General features: G+C 39.7%; 1 protein-coding gene across 9 annotated transcripts in view; it reads left to right on the top strand.

Moving 5' to 3' along the window:
• myt1lb (myelin transcription factor 1-like, b) overlaps window positions 1-19,026 on the top strand; it is a 129,409-nt gene that overhangs the window by 88,290 nt on the left and 22,093 nt on the right. For 7 of the 9 annotated variants that reach the window (XM_088432962.1, XM_088432961.1, XM_088432965.1 and 4 more), the window contains exons 7-11: window positions 3,786-3,920; window positions 9,679-9,769; window positions 15,315-15,422; window positions 16,299-16,525; window positions 18,397-18,674. In XM_088432962.1, coding sequence (XP_088289088.1) covers window positions 3,786-3,920; window positions 9,679-9,769; window positions 15,315-15,422; window positions 16,299-16,525; window positions 18,397-18,674 — 839 coding nt within the window. The remainder of the gene's footprint in view (window positions 1-3,785; window positions 3,921-9,678; window positions 9,770-15,314; window positions 15,423-16,298; window positions 16,526-18,396; window positions 18,675-19,026) is intronic. The other 2 variants (XM_088432964.1, XM_088432966.1) reach the window with 1 other exon arrangement.

Consider the following 19,026-nt stretch of genomic DNA (forward strand, 5'->3'; position numbering starts at 1 on the left):
AAAATATGTTACCACACACTGTTCTCTTCTGTCCATCCTTTACTGCAGACAGTAGATAACCCACATGCATTCTGGGAACCCCAATATAACCCCAGGAAAAGCCTTTTGCAGCCAATTTGAAAATTTGAATCTTGGTAGCAGCAGGAGCAGGAGCAGCAGCTTATGTTGTTAAAATAGGCCAGCATGGAAACATCAGAGGGTAGGCTTGTCAGGCATAAGTAATGGCAATCTGCACGGCCTGTTAGGGCCGTACATTTCATCCCCGGGATGCAGCTTGGGGTAAAGCCTCCTATTTTTAAACCCACTTTTAAGGACTCGGGGAAGAGGAAGGCTTGCATCCTTTGCAGGGAATTAATTTTTACATTCCTTTACTGTGCCTACACCCAACTGTTAGATTTGGATTTTCGGCGAGCCCACAGAGGAACAAACATAACAAGAGTGGTGGGTGCACCGGCTGTCTGCAGCTAAGGACTGTAAAGAGCAAATCATTCAGGGCGGTTCTCCTCTTGCGGTTCAAATTATTCCGCTCATAATATCGTTTTACTGCAGTAATATTCAGCCTTAATTAGGCTAAATTATTTCTCCCCACACTGCGTATTTAGACAAGACACAAATAAGAGGATGCTAATTCACAGCAGGGTGATATTAAACCTCAAATGCCACACAATTCTCAGCAGGTATATCTTGCAACGTAAATGCCACACAAATGTTAATTTCGAGAGTCTTCCACATACTCGGTGCTTGAATGATGCTGGAATAAAGAGTGGAAGTCTGATAATAATCTAGATAGCAGATAGACGATAGTAGCAGACACTAGCTCAGTGGGGTTCCCGTGCGTGATTTATAAAACGCAGCATGGCGAAAAGATTGAGGTGGGGAGGAGGGGGGTCAAGGATGAATGCAGTTCGGCGAAAGAAGCAGGAGGTTAAGATGGGAATGGAGGAGTAGCCGAATGACCGATAAGGAACTACAGGCCCACTGACTGCACATTAATTATCTAGAGATGGTATGGTAATGGAGACCATTTGCTATGCAAAACGCAGCCCCTCCCAAGCCGCAATCAATATCCCTTCCTTGTAATATGCACTCAGCTGCTCCCACTCAGAAAGGCTGGAAACCAAACGTATGTATAGCAGTCAGAAACATTTCATTTTTACTTTAGCTCACGCTAACAACCAGGCCTCCATAGAAATCTTTCTTAGCAAGCCAAATGTAGAAAATATGGTTTTATGTTAAAGCCAGACAGAATAGGAGAGAAACAGACAAGATGCAGCAACCTATGCACACCACCAATAGATTTTATTTAGGTGAATAAGTGGGTGTGCGCAATGTCACCTCTTCTTAACCCAAGTCATCACTGGATTCGGTTCTTCTTTGTTCTCACTTCATACCCTCCGGGGTTTTTGTGGCGCTGTCACTTGGTGCCTTAGGATTTGCAGAGTTTCAAACCTTTAATCAGCCATGCACCAGTTTGGCTGTAGCATGTAATAAACACCACCAGCTCCCACTCACTCATATTCATCTGTTACTAGTGTGTAATGAAAATTTCTGTGTCTCATATTCCAGCATTTTGGTTGTAAAAGCTGCTATGGTTTTTACATCTCAAACCCTTGAATAAATAAATAAATACACGCTATCATCTGGTCTTCCTGCAGTCAGAGATGCACTGTACCTGTATATTATTTGAATAATAATAATAATAATAATAATAATAATAATAATAATAATACAATCTAATCAGAATAGTTCACTTTGTCTTGCTTTGAGAAAGTCCTGGGTTTCAGACGAGATGTTTGCACAACTTGATATGACCTTTGTTTTGATGGTTTCATATATGGTCTGGGTTCGGAGGAAATACAAGAAAAGAATGAATTGTTTGTTTGTCATGTGTCAGCAATTGTTGAATCATACACAATAGGCAGACTCAAGACTTGTGCAGGTCAGTGAAATTTATTTTGTTCAGTAAACCTCACTGTGTCATTTCAGTAAACAAATTAGGTGTCAGCCGACAACAAATTGTGGATTCGTGCCATTTTCCTTATAGACAGCAAACAGTGAATATTTTTTTCAGACACATGCCAAAAACATTTCTGAATAATAGGGATGGGACGAGACATAATTCCCATGGAGATGAGATTCTTGCAAAATATGTAACATAAAATAATGCCTAATAGATCAGTTTTCCAGTTTTCAAAATGTTTTCTTTGCATGTAACGGCACCAAAAATGAAGCGTGCAAATGTAAACAACATTTTATCATCTTTTCTTCAAATGGAAAACCAAAACGCAATTGATTTGAAAAGAAATATAGTTTTGTGTATTTTTCCCATCATTCTGGAGCTATTGAGTATTTTGGTCTTCAGAAAAAATAAAAAAATACTTATCTTGGGGGGGGGGGTCTAGGGTAAAATATAATTTAGAACACAGAAGACAAAATAACACATTTTTCGTCAATTGTGAATGACCAACATTTATCATTTTTCTGACTTTTTGTTTTAACATAATTATAAACTGAGATATTGATCAACTCTCTCCCCCATAAATTTTGATCAATGAGACAAAGTGACATCAAAACCACAGAACCTGCATTTGAGTCAGCCTGGTTCAAAACTGATCAGTAGGAACAAAACAGTGTTGGGCTGTTAGCACCAAAGTGTGCAGAGTTATTTATATCTATTAAATTGTCTTTGGAAAACTAACCCGATATGAAGCACTCGAGCATTGCTAGTTAGCGGCTAATTCACGCTCGATGCTGCATGAGGCACAGACGACAGGTGGCGTAAAATATAAGGTCAGCATATATAAGTACATTTTAATTCCCTAAATTGGTGACTGAATGTGATTTCAGAACATTGTGCTGTTTATATCAGAATTTGAATTCACAACTCACTCGGAGCAGCATCTTGTGCAGTAGAAAGAGTCAAGTCAGTCTTTGTCGCAACATACCGTGTTGTCAAATTCACCAGTTTTAGAAAATCTATAGCCTTCCCCCGAAAAACTGAAAATAGTCCGCAGTCCTCGCCAATGTTGGAAAATCAATAGCCTTCCTTCCAAAACTGATTAAAATTAATCCGCTGGCCTCCATTTTTTTTAAATTTTATTTCATTTTTTTAATTGCATCAAATTACATTACATTATGGGATAATTTTTGACGATGAAACGATAAAACATTAACAACATTGTTGGTAGGAAACAAATACAAGAGGATTTAAATGGGTGTTGGCAACAATAACACCATCGAACTGGCTTGATTCTTCCCAGCCAACAGTGAAGCCATCAGATTTTTGTTCTTGTAATGTAAAAATGTCAATAGAAATTTAAAATTGAATCGTAACTATCATGTTGAGCTATTTGAAATGTTGTTAATTTCTAGTCTGGTCTTAAAAAAAAAAAGAAGGAAGGGATTTTTCCAAAAATTGCCAAGGGTTGAAATGATGAATTCTTCAGTATTTCAATAAATGCACAAGGTCAGGATCAGATGTCTTTCAACAAAGAGAATTCATTTTTGAAAATTAGGAGACTATTAAATGATGAAAATTATGATGGGTAAAGTGTTGCCAAGAATGAGTAATTTAACAAGCTGGCATTTAACCTCAACTGGATAAGATTTTGGATGTTTTTTTTTAACTCAGAAGAACGCTTGCTTTTAAATGGAAAAAATGAAAATCCAGTAGAAAGTGACTGGAAGAGCACTTGAAAGCAAAATGTATTAATTTGACCTTCGACTCTGCTACTTTAGCCATCTCGAATTGTGCCGTATTAATATATAATCATGCCTTCGCACAGATTCTTCCCGCGCAGACAAGAAAGAGAGTCGATGTCCGACACCGGGCTGCGACGGCACGGGTCACGTGACCGGCTTGTACCCCCACCATCGAAGCCTGTCGGGCTGTCCGCACAAAGACAGAGTGCCACCAGAAAGTAAGCCATCTGCTCTCCTACCAGCCACAGCATTATCGACCCAACCTGTGGCCTTCACCTTCCATGTCACTCTGCATGTCCCCCTGTGATCACTGCTGAGTCGGATTCGCTGTGTGTGTGTGTGTTTGTGTGTTTGCTGTGAACTGTTTGATAGTGAAGGCCTGCAGCGGCACTTTTCTTGTGACCTTTTGCATGCAGCCATAGTTTTGTTCACTGATTACCTGCTTAGTATGCTGTGGTGATGAGGTATGAAATGAGGACTTGAAATGTAAAATGCTGAGGTTGGTGAATGTTTGTGCACGTGACGCTTTTGCCTACTTTCAAAACAATGTTTACATCCACTTGCGTCATTAGATTCGTCATTTCTCACTGCATGTACAGTATGACTGGCTGGAAGATGTATTCTCATGCCTGTTGGTTACATTATCTCCGTCAAGCTGTTTATGAGAAGTATGTGTGCGTAATCTTATAAGTGATTGCATGAAAATCATAGCAGATCTCAGATACCAGATCATGGAGTTCTTTATTCTGTTCCTATAACACAATGTACAACTTATTAGAGACGCTGTGATTAGTTCATGTTTTTTTAGAAGGGTCATGCAATTGAAAGTACACAATGAATTTTAGTGGAGCCACAGTCTGTGCTAGTTTCAGCAGATGAAGCCCTAATGGAAAAAAAAAAAAACTTGCTGAGTGGTAGTTGGTACCAATAATTTATACATGAATAAACTTACTCTGATGGTGTGATGTCGTTGATTGGCAAGTCCGGATGCTATGGGTGCCCCTATAATAGGAAGAAACACAAAGACAAGCACTAATTTTGTCTGCTTAAACCTATTAATTGAGAAGGTAAATTCATCACAGAAAGTTGGCTGCATAATAGGGGTATCGAACACTCCATGAAACCTTACAGAGAGTAAAACGACCAGGCCGGATAGACTCATTTACCGGGCAGTATCTAATGGATATGGGAAGAGACTTGTTTTGTTTTTGTTTTTTTTGTTTTTGTTTTTTGGGTTTGTTTTCTTATTATTTTTTAAGCTTTTGGGGCCATAAGTGCAATGAATAGATGGGAAGCAGCCGTTGCCTGCCATCCACATTATCATAGTGAAGCACCCAAATATCATCCAAATGTTGTGAGAAGACCAGTCAATGCTTCAAAGTAAACTGCATTTTAACGAGTAGCGTATGATACAAAAGGCCTTGGGAAGCTTTTATTTTGAAAAAAAAAACTCTCCTGTATTGCGGAGAAACATACAGTGAGACATACTTACAGAGAGACATACTTATACATTGCACAGTAAGTGAACTGTTAGCCCTTCCCTTTGAAGTCTCACGCAGTAAGAAATTACGGTAAGCGATTTCCGGTCTGGTGAACGTCTGCTCTTCTGCCTCTGCCTGTTGACAACAACGATTGCCGGAGTTCGTTAAATGGGCACGTCCCTGTAGAGTTGTAATGTACTCCCACCCCAACTTCCGCAACTACACCCACAGGAACGTGACATGTCAGTCATGAAACGCACACAGGGCAAACGCAGTTGTCGAGGCAGTTGGTACACACACTATATATATATATATATATATAAAATATATATATATATATACTAAGAGTGTACCAAAAAAGGATTCACACACTTGCTATGATCGGAATGGAAAAAAATGATTGTGGAACATGTCCATCTAAAACTTATCATCATTTACAAGACAATCTTGATGTGTTTCTCTGACTGTAGCACATTAAGTTACGAGGCTTGGAAAGAAGAATCTTACGTTATGGTCCACAATTATCTAGCTGCTCTTGGTAATTTCTTTCATTTTATTCTAGAGCACAGACCACGATAACACTAAGCTCTTCCTCAGCCCTCCATGTCACTAAACCCATTCTTTTATTTGTATTCTTTGCTCAATTACGGCACGTCAAATGGAAATCCTTGTACCATTTCTGAAGATTGCATATCAAGTGAAGTGGCAATAAACATTGAATAAACCTTGACTAAATGGTGTGATTTTACCATGGCTATTTAGGCTTGGTCACCTTTGTACAAACGTCTCAATAAAAGACAGTTTATGTGTTTTATTAACATACCCACTGAAATTCTAGATATGAACTGCTGTGACAGAGACTACAATCAAAAGAAAAGGGTGATTTAATAATGGAAAAGAAATTAGTGACCATCACAAAAGGCTTGTAAAAGACCACCAATGCCACAGATGACACTTGCTCTGTTAAGTGCAGCTTCTAAAATTGGCACAGACAAGTGCTCATGAAAAGTACAATTTGAGAGGAAAATGTGGCCTTATCAGTGATCAAGGATCCTCCATTAAGGATTTGTGATTTCTTGTTTGTGTTTATTGAGCCTTCTTTTTTAGATATGAGCAAAATTCCCTGTCTATTCTTCATCTAGGGTTATAGTACACGTTTCAATGGGATACAGAACATAAACAGTGATGTTTTGGATGTGACGTGTCACTTTGGGTTCATTTTGTCCGAGTGTTTAGGGCCTTGTTTTGTGTCTAAAGCAAGTCTTGCACTAAGTTAAATCTAACTGTATTTTTTTTTCTTTTGACATTTTTTTTAGACCAGGGGTGCCCTTTGAGACGATCGTGGTTGAATGGTCGATCGCCTAGCTATTATTAGTCACCCGCATGACATCGCATTACAAAAATAAAAAAAATCTCAGCAAAAAAATAAATAAAATAAAATTTCAATCAACAAAAAAAAAGAACAGCGCTGATTACATCGAATGCTGCTCACTCTGGGAGGAAGATGATCAATTACAAGACCGTTGTCACGACCTTGTTTCCAGAAGTAACTAAATGTGTTTCTAGGCTTTTTGTTTCATAAATTTTTTCATATCCCACATTTTATTTTGGAGCATGTTCTGGCTTTCTCACAAAGTTTGGCTGTTTGACAAAAATACAATGACTTGACAGGCAGGGGATTTTCTGCAAGTCTCATTACACATCTGGGCCAACAAGCTAAAAAAATAAATAAAAGATAACTGCTCTCATCACAGGGTTACCGGCCGTTAAATGTGTCTATTCTGCCTGGGTCATTTTACTCCTCCCTGCCTGAAAGGACAAGCAATGTGAGTTGAGCGAGTCAGACTCTCACTGCAGTTGGAAAAATCTGAACACATAAGTGACATAGCACAGATGTGTAATTTCATTCATGGTTTTTACAAAATTGTAATATAGGGTTAGGGTTAAACATTGTTTCAGTGACAGAGCAACTGCATCCAAGCTGTATAGTACAACACCAAGTGTTGTTTTGCAAGACATTGGATGCAGGGGTGTGAAGCATACCTCCACTAAACTTTAGAGCAGAGGAAAGACACACCCTTTGCAGTGATGAATCCCACCTCTCTATTTAGTAATCTGGTGTATGCATTTGATAGTTGTTTGGGGAATGATTGAGTGGGGTGTTTTTTAAGGAGCTGGTCTTAGGCTTGGGTAGTTCCATTGATTGAAACTGTAAATACTTCATCATACCAAGAGCTTATGGACAATTCCATGCTCACAACTTTGTGGGGACTTTTTAGAACTGGTCCCTTCTCCTTCCAACATGACTGCACACCAGTGCATAAAGCAAGATCCATAAAGAAATGGATGACACAGTCTGATGTGAATGAACCTGACTGGCATGCACAAAGCCCCAAACTCAACAACTAATTTACATTGAGTGCAAGAGTCAAACAGTGCATTCTAAAAAAAGAGTCTTCATACATGACTCCTGACCCCTGGGTACCCCTAAGCTCTGCCGCTGATGATGATTGGTTCATTTTGCTGTATATAATGTACATTGATTAATGGATCGCTCCTGCTTAAGTGTATGCCATTCTCTTAAATGGAGGTAAACAATAATGAAATAACATCGCTTTGGTTCCACCCTTCGTTAGCCCACCAAGATGTTCCCTGTGTTCCAAAGAACTACCCAGCCCTGTATTGCAATTGAGCAAACTTTACCATGACTCTGAAACACAGCAAGAACATTGACCTCCTAGCCATGCACATACAGTACTTCACACGCAATTATTCTTCAGTGACTTTACAGGATGCATGCTTGCTGTTTGTTAAGACTATGAATCCACTCCCCCGTTTTCAAGTACAAGGCAGTTTGAACACTTCTCATTTTCGAAGATTTAACTGGCTGATAAACTATTACCAATGGTGTTAGGTGACACATGATTGCACATGATTGGTGATGATTACAAAGACTGATTAAAATGAATTCCACTTTTCTGTCAGTCTTTGTCAGTTTTAAAATGTTTTTGTCATTTGGCGGTCCATAAGCAAAATGTCATCAGCGGCGGGACGATGAACAGTCCATCAGAACCAAGAAACTGCCCTCCTCCGGTGGATATATTGTGCAGGTTTGCCTAATGTTGCGGTTAATGATACATGCCCTTGCATTTGGTGCTTAAGGAGGCTCAATTCTAACACACAGTGTGTATTGTGACATCTAAAAGGTGACCTGTTTCAGGCATTCAGGGTTTGCATTGTCTGCCAATCGCAAGCGTCCAGTCAATATGTGCTCAATAGTCTCACACAAACAGAGTCTGTGCTTGACTAGTTTAAAGGTAAAGATGACAGCATGCCACACAAGTGACTACCTGCAGGGCAGACTCGGCGACAGGCTATTCTCTTTCGCACTTAATGCATTTGCTGTGCGGGATAGATTATGTTTTATTAATGCAGTGGTTTCATTTAATTGGGAAATCACACAGTGCAGCCAGACAGCTCCTTGGGAAATGTGAAAAATGACGATTAAATTATATCTCAAATTCATTAATTCCCTTCACCATTTGCTCATTTGAGCTTTTTTTTTCCCCCTCTACAATACTCTTTGAATTGATTGTTAGTTTTTAATGTCATTTGCATATGTAACACACAACACATTTGCTCCCACAAACAGTTTGCATACTTGCATTCCGTTCCCTCTTTGATTAAGACTATTTTATGGTGCTTCAATTTCCTGTCTCTTTGCAGAGGGCAGGACAAATCTAGGATATGCATAATGTATTGGCTTGTGGCAAGTTGAGGTGGCAGGCTTTTTCCAATTACCTGCACCGAACACCAATTAGTATGTAAGGGAAAGAGGATGATGAGAGGTGAAAGTTTAAGGGGGTGATAATGATGAAGCTGATGCCGATGGGGTTTGGCCCCGCACGCCACGTTGACGAGACGACCCTTCCCTGCACCCCCACTTGCGGTCCCGACAGCTTCTCTCAGACATCCATAGATCATTAATCTAATTGGCTGGTTGCCACAGGGCGTGAGACTGTTATGGACTGTTTTAATGGTAAACGGTATTGAGGACCACGCAGGCGACGGCGACAACGTGCCCGTGATACCAAAGCGCAAATAACAGAGGAATGGGATCTTCTATTGATTTCAAGACATGTGTTTTGCATGATTGTCTGCTGTTGGTTGAATCTGCTTTCGGCATGGCCCCAATTCCCCCCTCCATTTCTGTGTCTTGCTGAACCTAAATGGCTTCTTTTTATTCATGACCGTGCCTATTGCATGAATATTAATTTGAAAGGCTCAGATAAGTGGAAGCAATATGGTGGGAAACCTTGCCTGCCCTTTCAAACTAGCGTTCATTAAAATGAAGAAGAGGTCATTTGGGTTCACGCAGGCTCATTTCTTAATGATGTTTATAATGCCAAGCTCACACACTAATAGAACTCATGCGTGGTTTCGAGGGGCTCCTAACCTTCCGTGTTTCTCACTCCTGTCTCCTGTCACTATGAAGTTGTGGCTATGTATGAGAACGTTCTTAAGTGTCCTACGCCTGGCTGCACTGGACGTGGCCATGTCAATAGCAACAGAAACTCCCACAGAAGGTAAGTGACAGCCTGCTCAGAAGAAACAGGCTCGATCCATGTCCCTTTTTTCTGTGGGATCTTATTTCAGTTCATATGGACATGAGATCTTGATTTTAATTTTTTCCATTCACTCATTATTTTTCTGTCTTGATTATTTTCATTCCGCATCGGGGATGTTATCTTGTTTTCAAAGTCTCTTGTTTTCTGTCTTGAAACATTCTGTTGAATTTTACGTTGATGCACAGTGTGTCTTTATGTTCCAATTACCATATTGTATAGTGAGGACTCCGCACTTTAAGGAAGGTTTACAATAATGGATCAACATCCCTTAAAAGTCAATATGTTGTCATTATGTTATAGTACAGATCTATATATCTTTGCTAGGTGCAAGTCAGATTGTAGTGGGGGAAATGGTTAGGGCAGGTTGGATCAAAAATACCCCTGCAAAATGCGCAATTCCTGTGAGGAAAATTTAAATGTTATTTATTAGACTAGCACGCAGGTGTCAAACTCAAGGCCCGGGGGCCAGAACTGGCCCACCACATCATTTTAGGTGGCCCACAAAAAACTAAATCAATTTCAAGTTTCTGGTTGGAATACCAAATTTGCAAGTTGTGTTTGACTTTTAAAAAGGTGTGTGTGTGCGTGTGTGTGCGTGTGTGCGTACGTGTGTGTGTGTTGGGGGAGCATGTTTTTGTTCTCAATCACTTTTTTGAGCAGTTTTTACCAGCCTCTGAATTCAAATCTTATTAGAAGCGTGATGAACACCCCTAAACTTCATTTTCACAGCTATACCAGCCCTCTGACAGAAACTCCAATGTGGCCCGTGATAAGAAATTGTTTGACACCCCTGGACTACCACAAATCAAGTCTATACTAAAGATAGAATGAAATCCAATGGGATTTTTATTTTTTGTTAAAATATCTGCAGGGTAAACACTCTCATCACAGAGGTATATTGGATATTGGTCAGGTGCAAATGGACAAAAAAAATGATTTTACGTGCTAATTCTGAGTTAGGGCCTGAGACTTACAGTGTAACTCCAGCCTTAGCGCCACAACTGAACAAGATGTAAGTTTGAGAATAAAGGCAAAGCTACGACAGTATTGTCAGGTCAAGCCAAAGAGACCAAGTGAAGCTAACAACCATACCGGACACGGATAAAACAAGATGATAGAGCAGACACTAAATGATGAACATGTAGGGACAAAACAGAAAAATAGGAAAGACTGTAAAATGTTGCCAGAACAGACTGGCTGTTTGAAATGTAACAGATGTGGTTGTCATTTTTTTGTGCATATGTAGGATAATATCAAATTTTTAGCTCATGGATCCAGAAGATTTTTTTTAGCCGTTAAAATCCAAGAATGTAGCCAAAATAATACATGGAATATAGTAGAATGTAAATGTAGACACGTAATAGCTAAAAGTCTTCACTTTCTGATGGCTTCAAGTTCATCCCCTAGTTCAGTGTTTTTAAGCTTTGCTTTTTTTCCTTCGGAAAAATCTCGAGGTACACCACCAGTCGAAAATGTTAAAATTTGATACTGTAGCCTACATTAAAAATAATATGTCATTCTAATCAAAGAGAGTACCCTTTGCCTATCCTAACCAGTTAGCAATACCAATTAGCATCAACGCACTAGTGATATTTATTTGAGGTCGTCAGATGATGCTTCAACTATAGTGAACTTGGGAGTGGAGTTGCCTTCCTGTTAGCTGCTATGAGGTCAATAACTTCCTCTTCTTCTTCTTCATGAGCAGACTGGGCATGTCTCAAGCTTGACTACCTCTACTGGCTGAGATTTGAACAACTAAAACCAAGCCACACTAGACTGTTTTTAGTGACAGATTATATTTTGGGAATATTACAGTCGTCACACTTTTTTGAAAGATTATCACTTTCTTTCCTTACTTTTGAGAGGCTGCATTTGCTATATTGTCTTTGATGAATGCCCACTAACTACTGAATCAGTAAGTGTTTTTCTTTAATAACACACAGCCATTTGGGCACTGAGTGGTGCACCAACACAATAAATGAAGTATACCACTTGACCGTCAGTCAAGACGGTGTTTGCACACACGCTGAAACATACTAGCTGAAATAGCTACTTTGTTACACCAGTTTCCCACTGCAATTAGTATATATGACATTATTTTTGTCACTCTTTTCTAATTGTAAATAATTGAAAATGTCTGATATTGTTGTTTTTGGGGCGGAAATCATTTTCATTTGCCATTGCAACTTTGCCTACGTCAAACATGGTGCTGGCGGAGCTTCGAGGTGGATATGTTCAGTCGACCAATTTATAAAGTCGACTCGGTCGACTTTTCTTTCCTTTAGTCTGATTACAATGCATTGGCTTATACATGCTGAAGCATAAATCATTCAACGGCCCCTGGTAGGAATAAAATGCTATCTATCATGTGCAAGTTTGGAGGGAGAAACAAAAATAGCCGTGCTGTCAGATGGGGTGAGGTTGCAGTGAAAAAGGAGTCACCCACAGCAGATGCTCAGGGAGTTTGGGCATAGCAACAGCTATTAGCACCTTTCTGCCACTCAGCCGGGGTGACAGCAAAGGTGCAGACCCAGGAAGACCACAGTGCCCCCATACCGTGCTCAGTGACACGGCTCGGGCGCCAAATAGGCACGTGCACCCACATGCGCCATAAACTTTCACTTTGGCTATAAAAGAAATGATACAGATTCTACTCACAGACACACATTTGGGGGCGTTGTGTGACAGGTGCTCATGAGCACAGTGCCATATTAGCTTCAGGCCACTGTCAAAGTGCATTTTGGGAAGCCTGACACGTTACAGTGGACAGCCCACCGCAGAGGAAAATGGAGGTTAAGGATCACAGCATGTACTTTTGGCACTTTTGGTCAGTTAGTTGTCAGAATATTTGCACTCTAGCCATAGCAGGTATATTATCAGGAGTGCCCCTATTCTGTGTGTACACTTAATGAATACTGGACCTGATTGTAAAACCTACCGTATTTCTCTGAGTACAAGTCGAGGTTGTTGTTTTTTTTTTTTTTTTCATATTAGGGGTGTTTGTTCATAACAGCGTAACTCAAACCTAGACCAATATTGTCCACATACCTGCGTTTGAATAACATTAATTTGAATGCAAAATAAGTAATATTATGTCAAGTACAAGGCTTAAAATGCTTATATAATACCTCTTATTTGATGTAATATGCATCTATAAAGTGTTTGCACAGAACATTGAAAAATGCACTTCCATCAAGTGCCACCTAATTGCCTTTTTTGAGACATTATGAATAGGTATTCTTCTTCAATTCAAGACAAACATGTGAGAGAAGTGGCACGCGTAGATGTCAGCACTTGGGTTGAGATATACAGTGAAGGGCAACCTTCCACGCTCTGATCTCACCACGGTCAGCACTAGGGTAAAGAAAGCTTTTGAGAATATTCCAAGGAAGATGATCAGCAAATCATTTGACTACCTGTGGAAGAGTAACAAGGAAGTTTGTAAAAATGACGACGGGGAAGATGAGCATGTTCGGGAGTCATATCCGTAAATTGAAATGGGAGGAGCCATTTGGCGTGTCAGATGGTGATAATGACTTCTAGACTAATTAATATTCAGCATTCATATTAAGCTATGTCAAAAAATAAAGCATTGTAACTTCAAATTATTTTATTGTTGCAGCATACTTTTCAGCATTTGCATCAGACTGCCTCGCATTCTTGTCTCGTTTGCGCCCCCCAATAACTGCAACATTATGTTACACGATATATGATACAGAAATGCCTCTAAAAGTAGAGAAATGTTGTTATTTTAATAACACACCATGTGTTTTAATTGGACAGTCATGATCTATGTATCCACTAAAGTCAGTGGTAGACTTATAATCGTGTTTTTGTCAAATTCACCCAAAGTATGTGTGTGGGGAGGGGGGGTCGACTTATAAGCAAGGTTGACTTGTACTCGGAGAAATACAATAGTTTTTTTTATTATTCATGTCATGGCTTGACAAAGTGATCTTACGTCCACAAAATAAGAATGTCCCAATGAAAAGTGCATTGGCAGAATTGGTGCAGAAGAACTTGACTTCTCCAACCTCATTAACTTCAAAGACCTTAAATTCAAGTCCCAAATCTTCTTGACAGTAATATGTTGTATGCGGCTCTTCTAGCATGAACATGTGGTTCTGATTAATAGTGCAAATGTGGAATATGAATTAAGCAGCAAAATCTACTCATTCTTATTCATATCAGGAGGCAGCCATTTTTCCATTTGCTGTCGACTGAAAATGACATCACAGTTGCTTAGGTGACAACCAATCACGGCGCAACTCATGAATGTCACGTAACCAAACTCAGAGAATTGGTTAACCATGATTAGTTGTTATCGAACTGGTGAGCATGTCCGCATCAAAGTGCAGTTAGCTCCTTTCTGACTGGAGTTTGTATGTTCCCCTCATGCCTGCATGGGTTTTATCCAGGTACTTCAGTTTCCTCTCACCTTCCAAAAACGTCCATGGTAGCTACAGTATATTGGACACACTAAATTACCCTTAGGTGTATGAATGGTTGTTTGTCTTTGTGTGCCCTGCAATCGGCTGGCACCCAGTTCAGGGTGTCCCTCGCTTACTGCCCCAAGACAGCTGGATCGTGAGGAGAAGTGGTTACGATGGATGGATGGATGGATGGATGGATGGATGGATGGATGGATGGATGGATGGATGGATGGGTGGGCAGGCAGGCAGGTGGTCAGACCTGAGGTCAGACCTGAGCCCTGATTAATTTCCAGTCGACAGCAAGTGGCCAAATGGGTGCCTCCTGAGCTGAATGAAAACGGGTGGCTTTTGCTGCTTAACATATGGATAGAACATATGCATTATTATAAAGTAAAAATGACTCGATTTCCACTTTAAGAATGAAAAGCTTATGAAACCTGGTTTCACCAATGTTCTTCTGTACAAATAAATTAAACTTTCATACAGCGTAGGGTGATTCAGAGAAAAGGCAGCACAGTGAAAAAAGTAATTAGCACATCTGCCTCACACTTTTGAGGTTTGGCATTACAGTTGCTACCTTTCTGTGTAGAGTTTTCATGTTCTCTTTGTGCTTGTGTGATTTTTTTTCTACATTCTAAAAAGATGCATGTTGGTTTAATTGAGGAATCTAAAATGTTCATTGATGTGAAAGTGAGTGTGATTGTTTGTCTGTGTGCCCTACCTGCCCTTCCTCAAAAGTCAGCTGCAATAGGCTCCGACTCACCTACGGCCATAATGAGGTCAAGCGGAAAATGAATGGATAGCAAATATTTCAGGGAGATTCTGTGATGCAGACTGTCTATAACTTGTTCACCAAAGACAAAATCTTTACCGAAAAATATTGCACAATGTAATTTCACATTAGTTCAGACAGTCTCTGAAGCAGCCTGTGAAAACCATTTTGTCAGACAAGCACATGAACAAAAATCAACATTTCTGATCCATATGGTACGCAGTCAGAATCTTCCATCTCAAAATTGTGTTTAATATTTCGTAGTGTGCCAATATTGACACCTTTCTTTGTATTTCAGTCTGTCCGGATGCCCCATTGCTGCAGCTGAGAAGCTGGCCAAGGCCCAGGAGAAACACCAGAGCTGTGACGGCTCCAAGCCCAACCAGGCATCTGACAGAGTCTTAAGGTAGGACTGACTTTCTTTCCACTCTACCTCATCAGGTGGTCTTCAAACAACAGTAGCTGACAAAACTTCTGGCAACTTCACAGCGCAAGATAAAAAGATAAAGCTTGCGTTTGTTCTGCCATTTGATGATTTCACATGAAATGTCTGATACATGTTCTGACTATGTTATTGAGGGAGCGCCATGTTTGTTAAATGATTTCTGTCACGCTGAAATGTTTTGTTCCCTTTTCCCTTGCATTTCTTAAAGCCGTTCATGTTTGAAGTGCTTTTTGTTTCATGTTCTATCCTTCAGCGAACACTTCCAAAAGGCTGCACATTCATTTGTTTCCTTTCTATTGAAGACCAATCTTTTTCCCCTATTGCAATCGGTCACATTTATCATAGTGTAGTGCAGTTTTTGTGTGTTTGTTTTTTTTGTTTTTTTTTTTGTATAAAAGACTGTTTTATAGACTGACTAATACCTAAATGTCACAAGTAATTTCAGATATCATGGTTAGATATGAATGAATATAAACATGAAAAGAAGTCAATTTTTTTGCTTCCTTTTTATGGTTTGCAGGTACACAGTGTTTTGTGCATCAAATTATAATGCTATTAAGAGCAGCGGCAAGTGTAATAAAAAGACATAAATAAACAATTTTCTTTGGCATTAGAGGCGAAGAAAGATACAGAAAGAATGGCAAATGGAGGGAATATCCTTTCTCTTAAATAGCAGCCATTTACCAGCACCAGCCGCCATAATTCAATCCTGGAGCATTGCCAACAGTCTGCGCTTTCCTTTGAGTCTGCCCACTTTAAGCCAAATTTCCACCCCCTCCTTTGGGCAATATTCAGTGGCTCGGTCCAACTTCCACCCCCTCGTCATTTATTTTCCAGGCCTATGTGCTTTGTCAAACAACTGGACTATCCTCAGTATGGTGACAAGAACAATGTTTCCACCAGCACGCCACGATCCAACCTGGCCAAGGAGCTAGAGAAATACTCCAAGACCAGTTTTGACTACAGCGCCTTCGAGGGCACCAACAACCACCAAGTGTATGGGAAACGGGCCATTGCACCCAAGGTTCACGGGCACAGGGACACATCGCCGAAAGGATTTGACGGTAATATTGCAAAGCAAATTTCATTTGCGCCTTCCGTTTATTTCTATAATTATTGTGACCATATCATGACTTGTCATGTTGATCCATGTAGTAACTTTCAATGGTCAATCAAGAATATGTTTTACATTGGTTTATTGTCGCATTTCCATCAATGATTTGATTACGCTACAATTTAGTACGTACAGTTAGTGGTCTACTGTATATAATTTGCCATAGCAGTATGTAAGGAAAATAATGTTTGATTTTTGCAGGGCCTCTATTTTTAATATTGTCATATTTTTTTAATTAAATATTTAAAATACAACAAAAAATATTAAAATACTGTATATTATATGGTTTTACAGCCTTTAAATCAGTTTAATATAGGCACCCAAAAAAAGAAAAACAATACATTGCTTTGCCATTTTGCTTTAAATCCCACTGTTTCCTGTTCATAAAAAAAAAAAAAAGTTCTACCCATTCATTAGAAGCCCATCCACCAAGCCTCGTGCTCAGCAAAGTCGTTCACAAGTCCGTAACAGGTTCATCAAATTTATCTCTTGAGGCTGAGCAGATAGCGGAGATGACATTTTGACCACCTGTTTTTAAGAGGCCCTACGCAGTCCATGGGCCCCCGTGCACTGCACCAGCTGACCAGATGTTGATTTTCACACCTCTGGTCAAAATAACAATAGAATCAAACCTATTTTCATTGTATTATTGTTTTTAGCATTGTCATTATGAGTCCACAGATAGCAGAATTATGTTTTGTTTTGTTTTTTCACAGGTTGGTAACATTTGGCGGTGTGTACTACCGAGACATTCAGTACATGACTTAATTATAGTCAATTGTAGAGCACAGCTGTTTGTGGTCCATTTGTGTTTTAATTCACTGCTTGCTTACATGCTGGCTCTCCGCTGTGCGATCCGACATCTCACCAATTGTACATACCTTGTTATAAAAAAAAATAATAATAATTGGGAACCTCATCAAGAGTGATAGAGCTGAACCTTTCCATGGCAAATCAAACTAAGCTTGAACTCAAATAAATAGAAGTAATGTTTTACATATTTCAGTTCTCTTACACCTTTTCAGAAGTTATTTTATGCAAAACAAACAGTCAGAAATATTTTGGATTTATTTGAGAACAGAAGTATTTTTTTTATCAAAGTCAAATGACAGCCAAGCAATGACAATAATGTGTTCATCCAAGACCACATTCTTATCATCTTGTATGAGTGCTTGTATTATATTTGTATGACTGGCTTTAGTTGTTCTGGTAACAACGTGGTAAACCGGCTGTTTTTAATTCTGGACAGTGAAGAACTAAAATATGTTTCTTTTTTAAAAGTGATATCTGCAATTCAAACAAAACTGATGTTCAATGCTATTTAGCGGTGAATGCCTTGTGTTTACTGGCATAAACGTGGATATATTTATTCATAGAAGAATTCAAGCGTTAAAAGTGATTTTATGTTTTTGAAAAAACACCTTTTTACCTTTTGCATTATTCGCACATATTTTACAGGTTAATCCAATCCTTGCTATTTGCGTTGCACTTTTGCTGTGGGGTCTTATATGCATTAAAACACAATGCATCAGAAAAAAATCATGCCAAGCGACAATATACAGTATGGTCTGAGCATTAAACATCTCAAGCAGTTGAATATTCAAAGCTGGTCTATTTTCTCCTGAATTTTCATTCTTCAGCACACTGCATACCGAATGAAAACAAATCACCATGGACGCTACAACTCCCCCAAATATTTTAAGACGGTATCATCAGAATAGCGAAAGAGTTGAACTTCCTGTAGGTGTAATGGTCTGGTGTTATCACAGTGTATGTGAAAACAGTAACTTTTTTTCTCACTTTCTGCTACGTGTCCTGCAGCCAAGCGCTACTGCAAGAACTCCAGCTCAGCCAGCAGCACCACCAGCACCTACGCTCCCAGCAGCAGCAGCAGCAGTTTGAGCTGCGGAGGGGGAGGAGGGGGTGTGGGAGGAGGCGGCGGCAGCAGCGCCAGCAGCACCTGCAGCAAGAGCAGCTTCGACTACAGCCATGATATGGAGGCCGCGCACATGGCCGCCACGGCCATCCTCAACCTGTCAACGCGCTGCCGCGAGATGCCCCATGGCATGGGGGGAAAGCCCCAGGATCTGTGTTCGCAGGTAGGAGACCATCAAGAAAATATGATAGTCAATAGTGTTTGGTTAAAATGTCTTTTTGAAAAGCAATGTCATAAACTGCTCATTCAACACAAATTCTTTCTTATTATTATTTTGTGTGTTTTAATGTGTGTGTGAGTGTATTTTTTTGTTTGGTTGGTTGTTTTATGGTCATTTGACATTTGAGACAAGTACTTGTTAGGTAGAGTTCAGAGGTGTGCAAATTTAACTGCATCATCAACCAAGCAAATTACACATGCCTCTCAATTGCATTCATCAGGCCGTTTGGACGGTGACCTTGGCCAATGAATCTCAAGCTTTATTGAGCTCAGTACCCCATTTTTCAGACTATGAG

This window comes from Hippichthys cyanospilos, chromosome 14 (genome assembly GCF_059441005.1).
Source record: "Hippichthys cyanospilos isolate Australia breed blue-spotted pipefish chromosome 14, RoL_Hcya_1.0, whole genome shotgun sequence".
NCBI classification, from domain to species: Eukaryota; Metazoa; Chordata; class Actinopteri; order Syngnathiformes; family Syngnathidae; genus Hippichthys; species Hippichthys cyanospilos.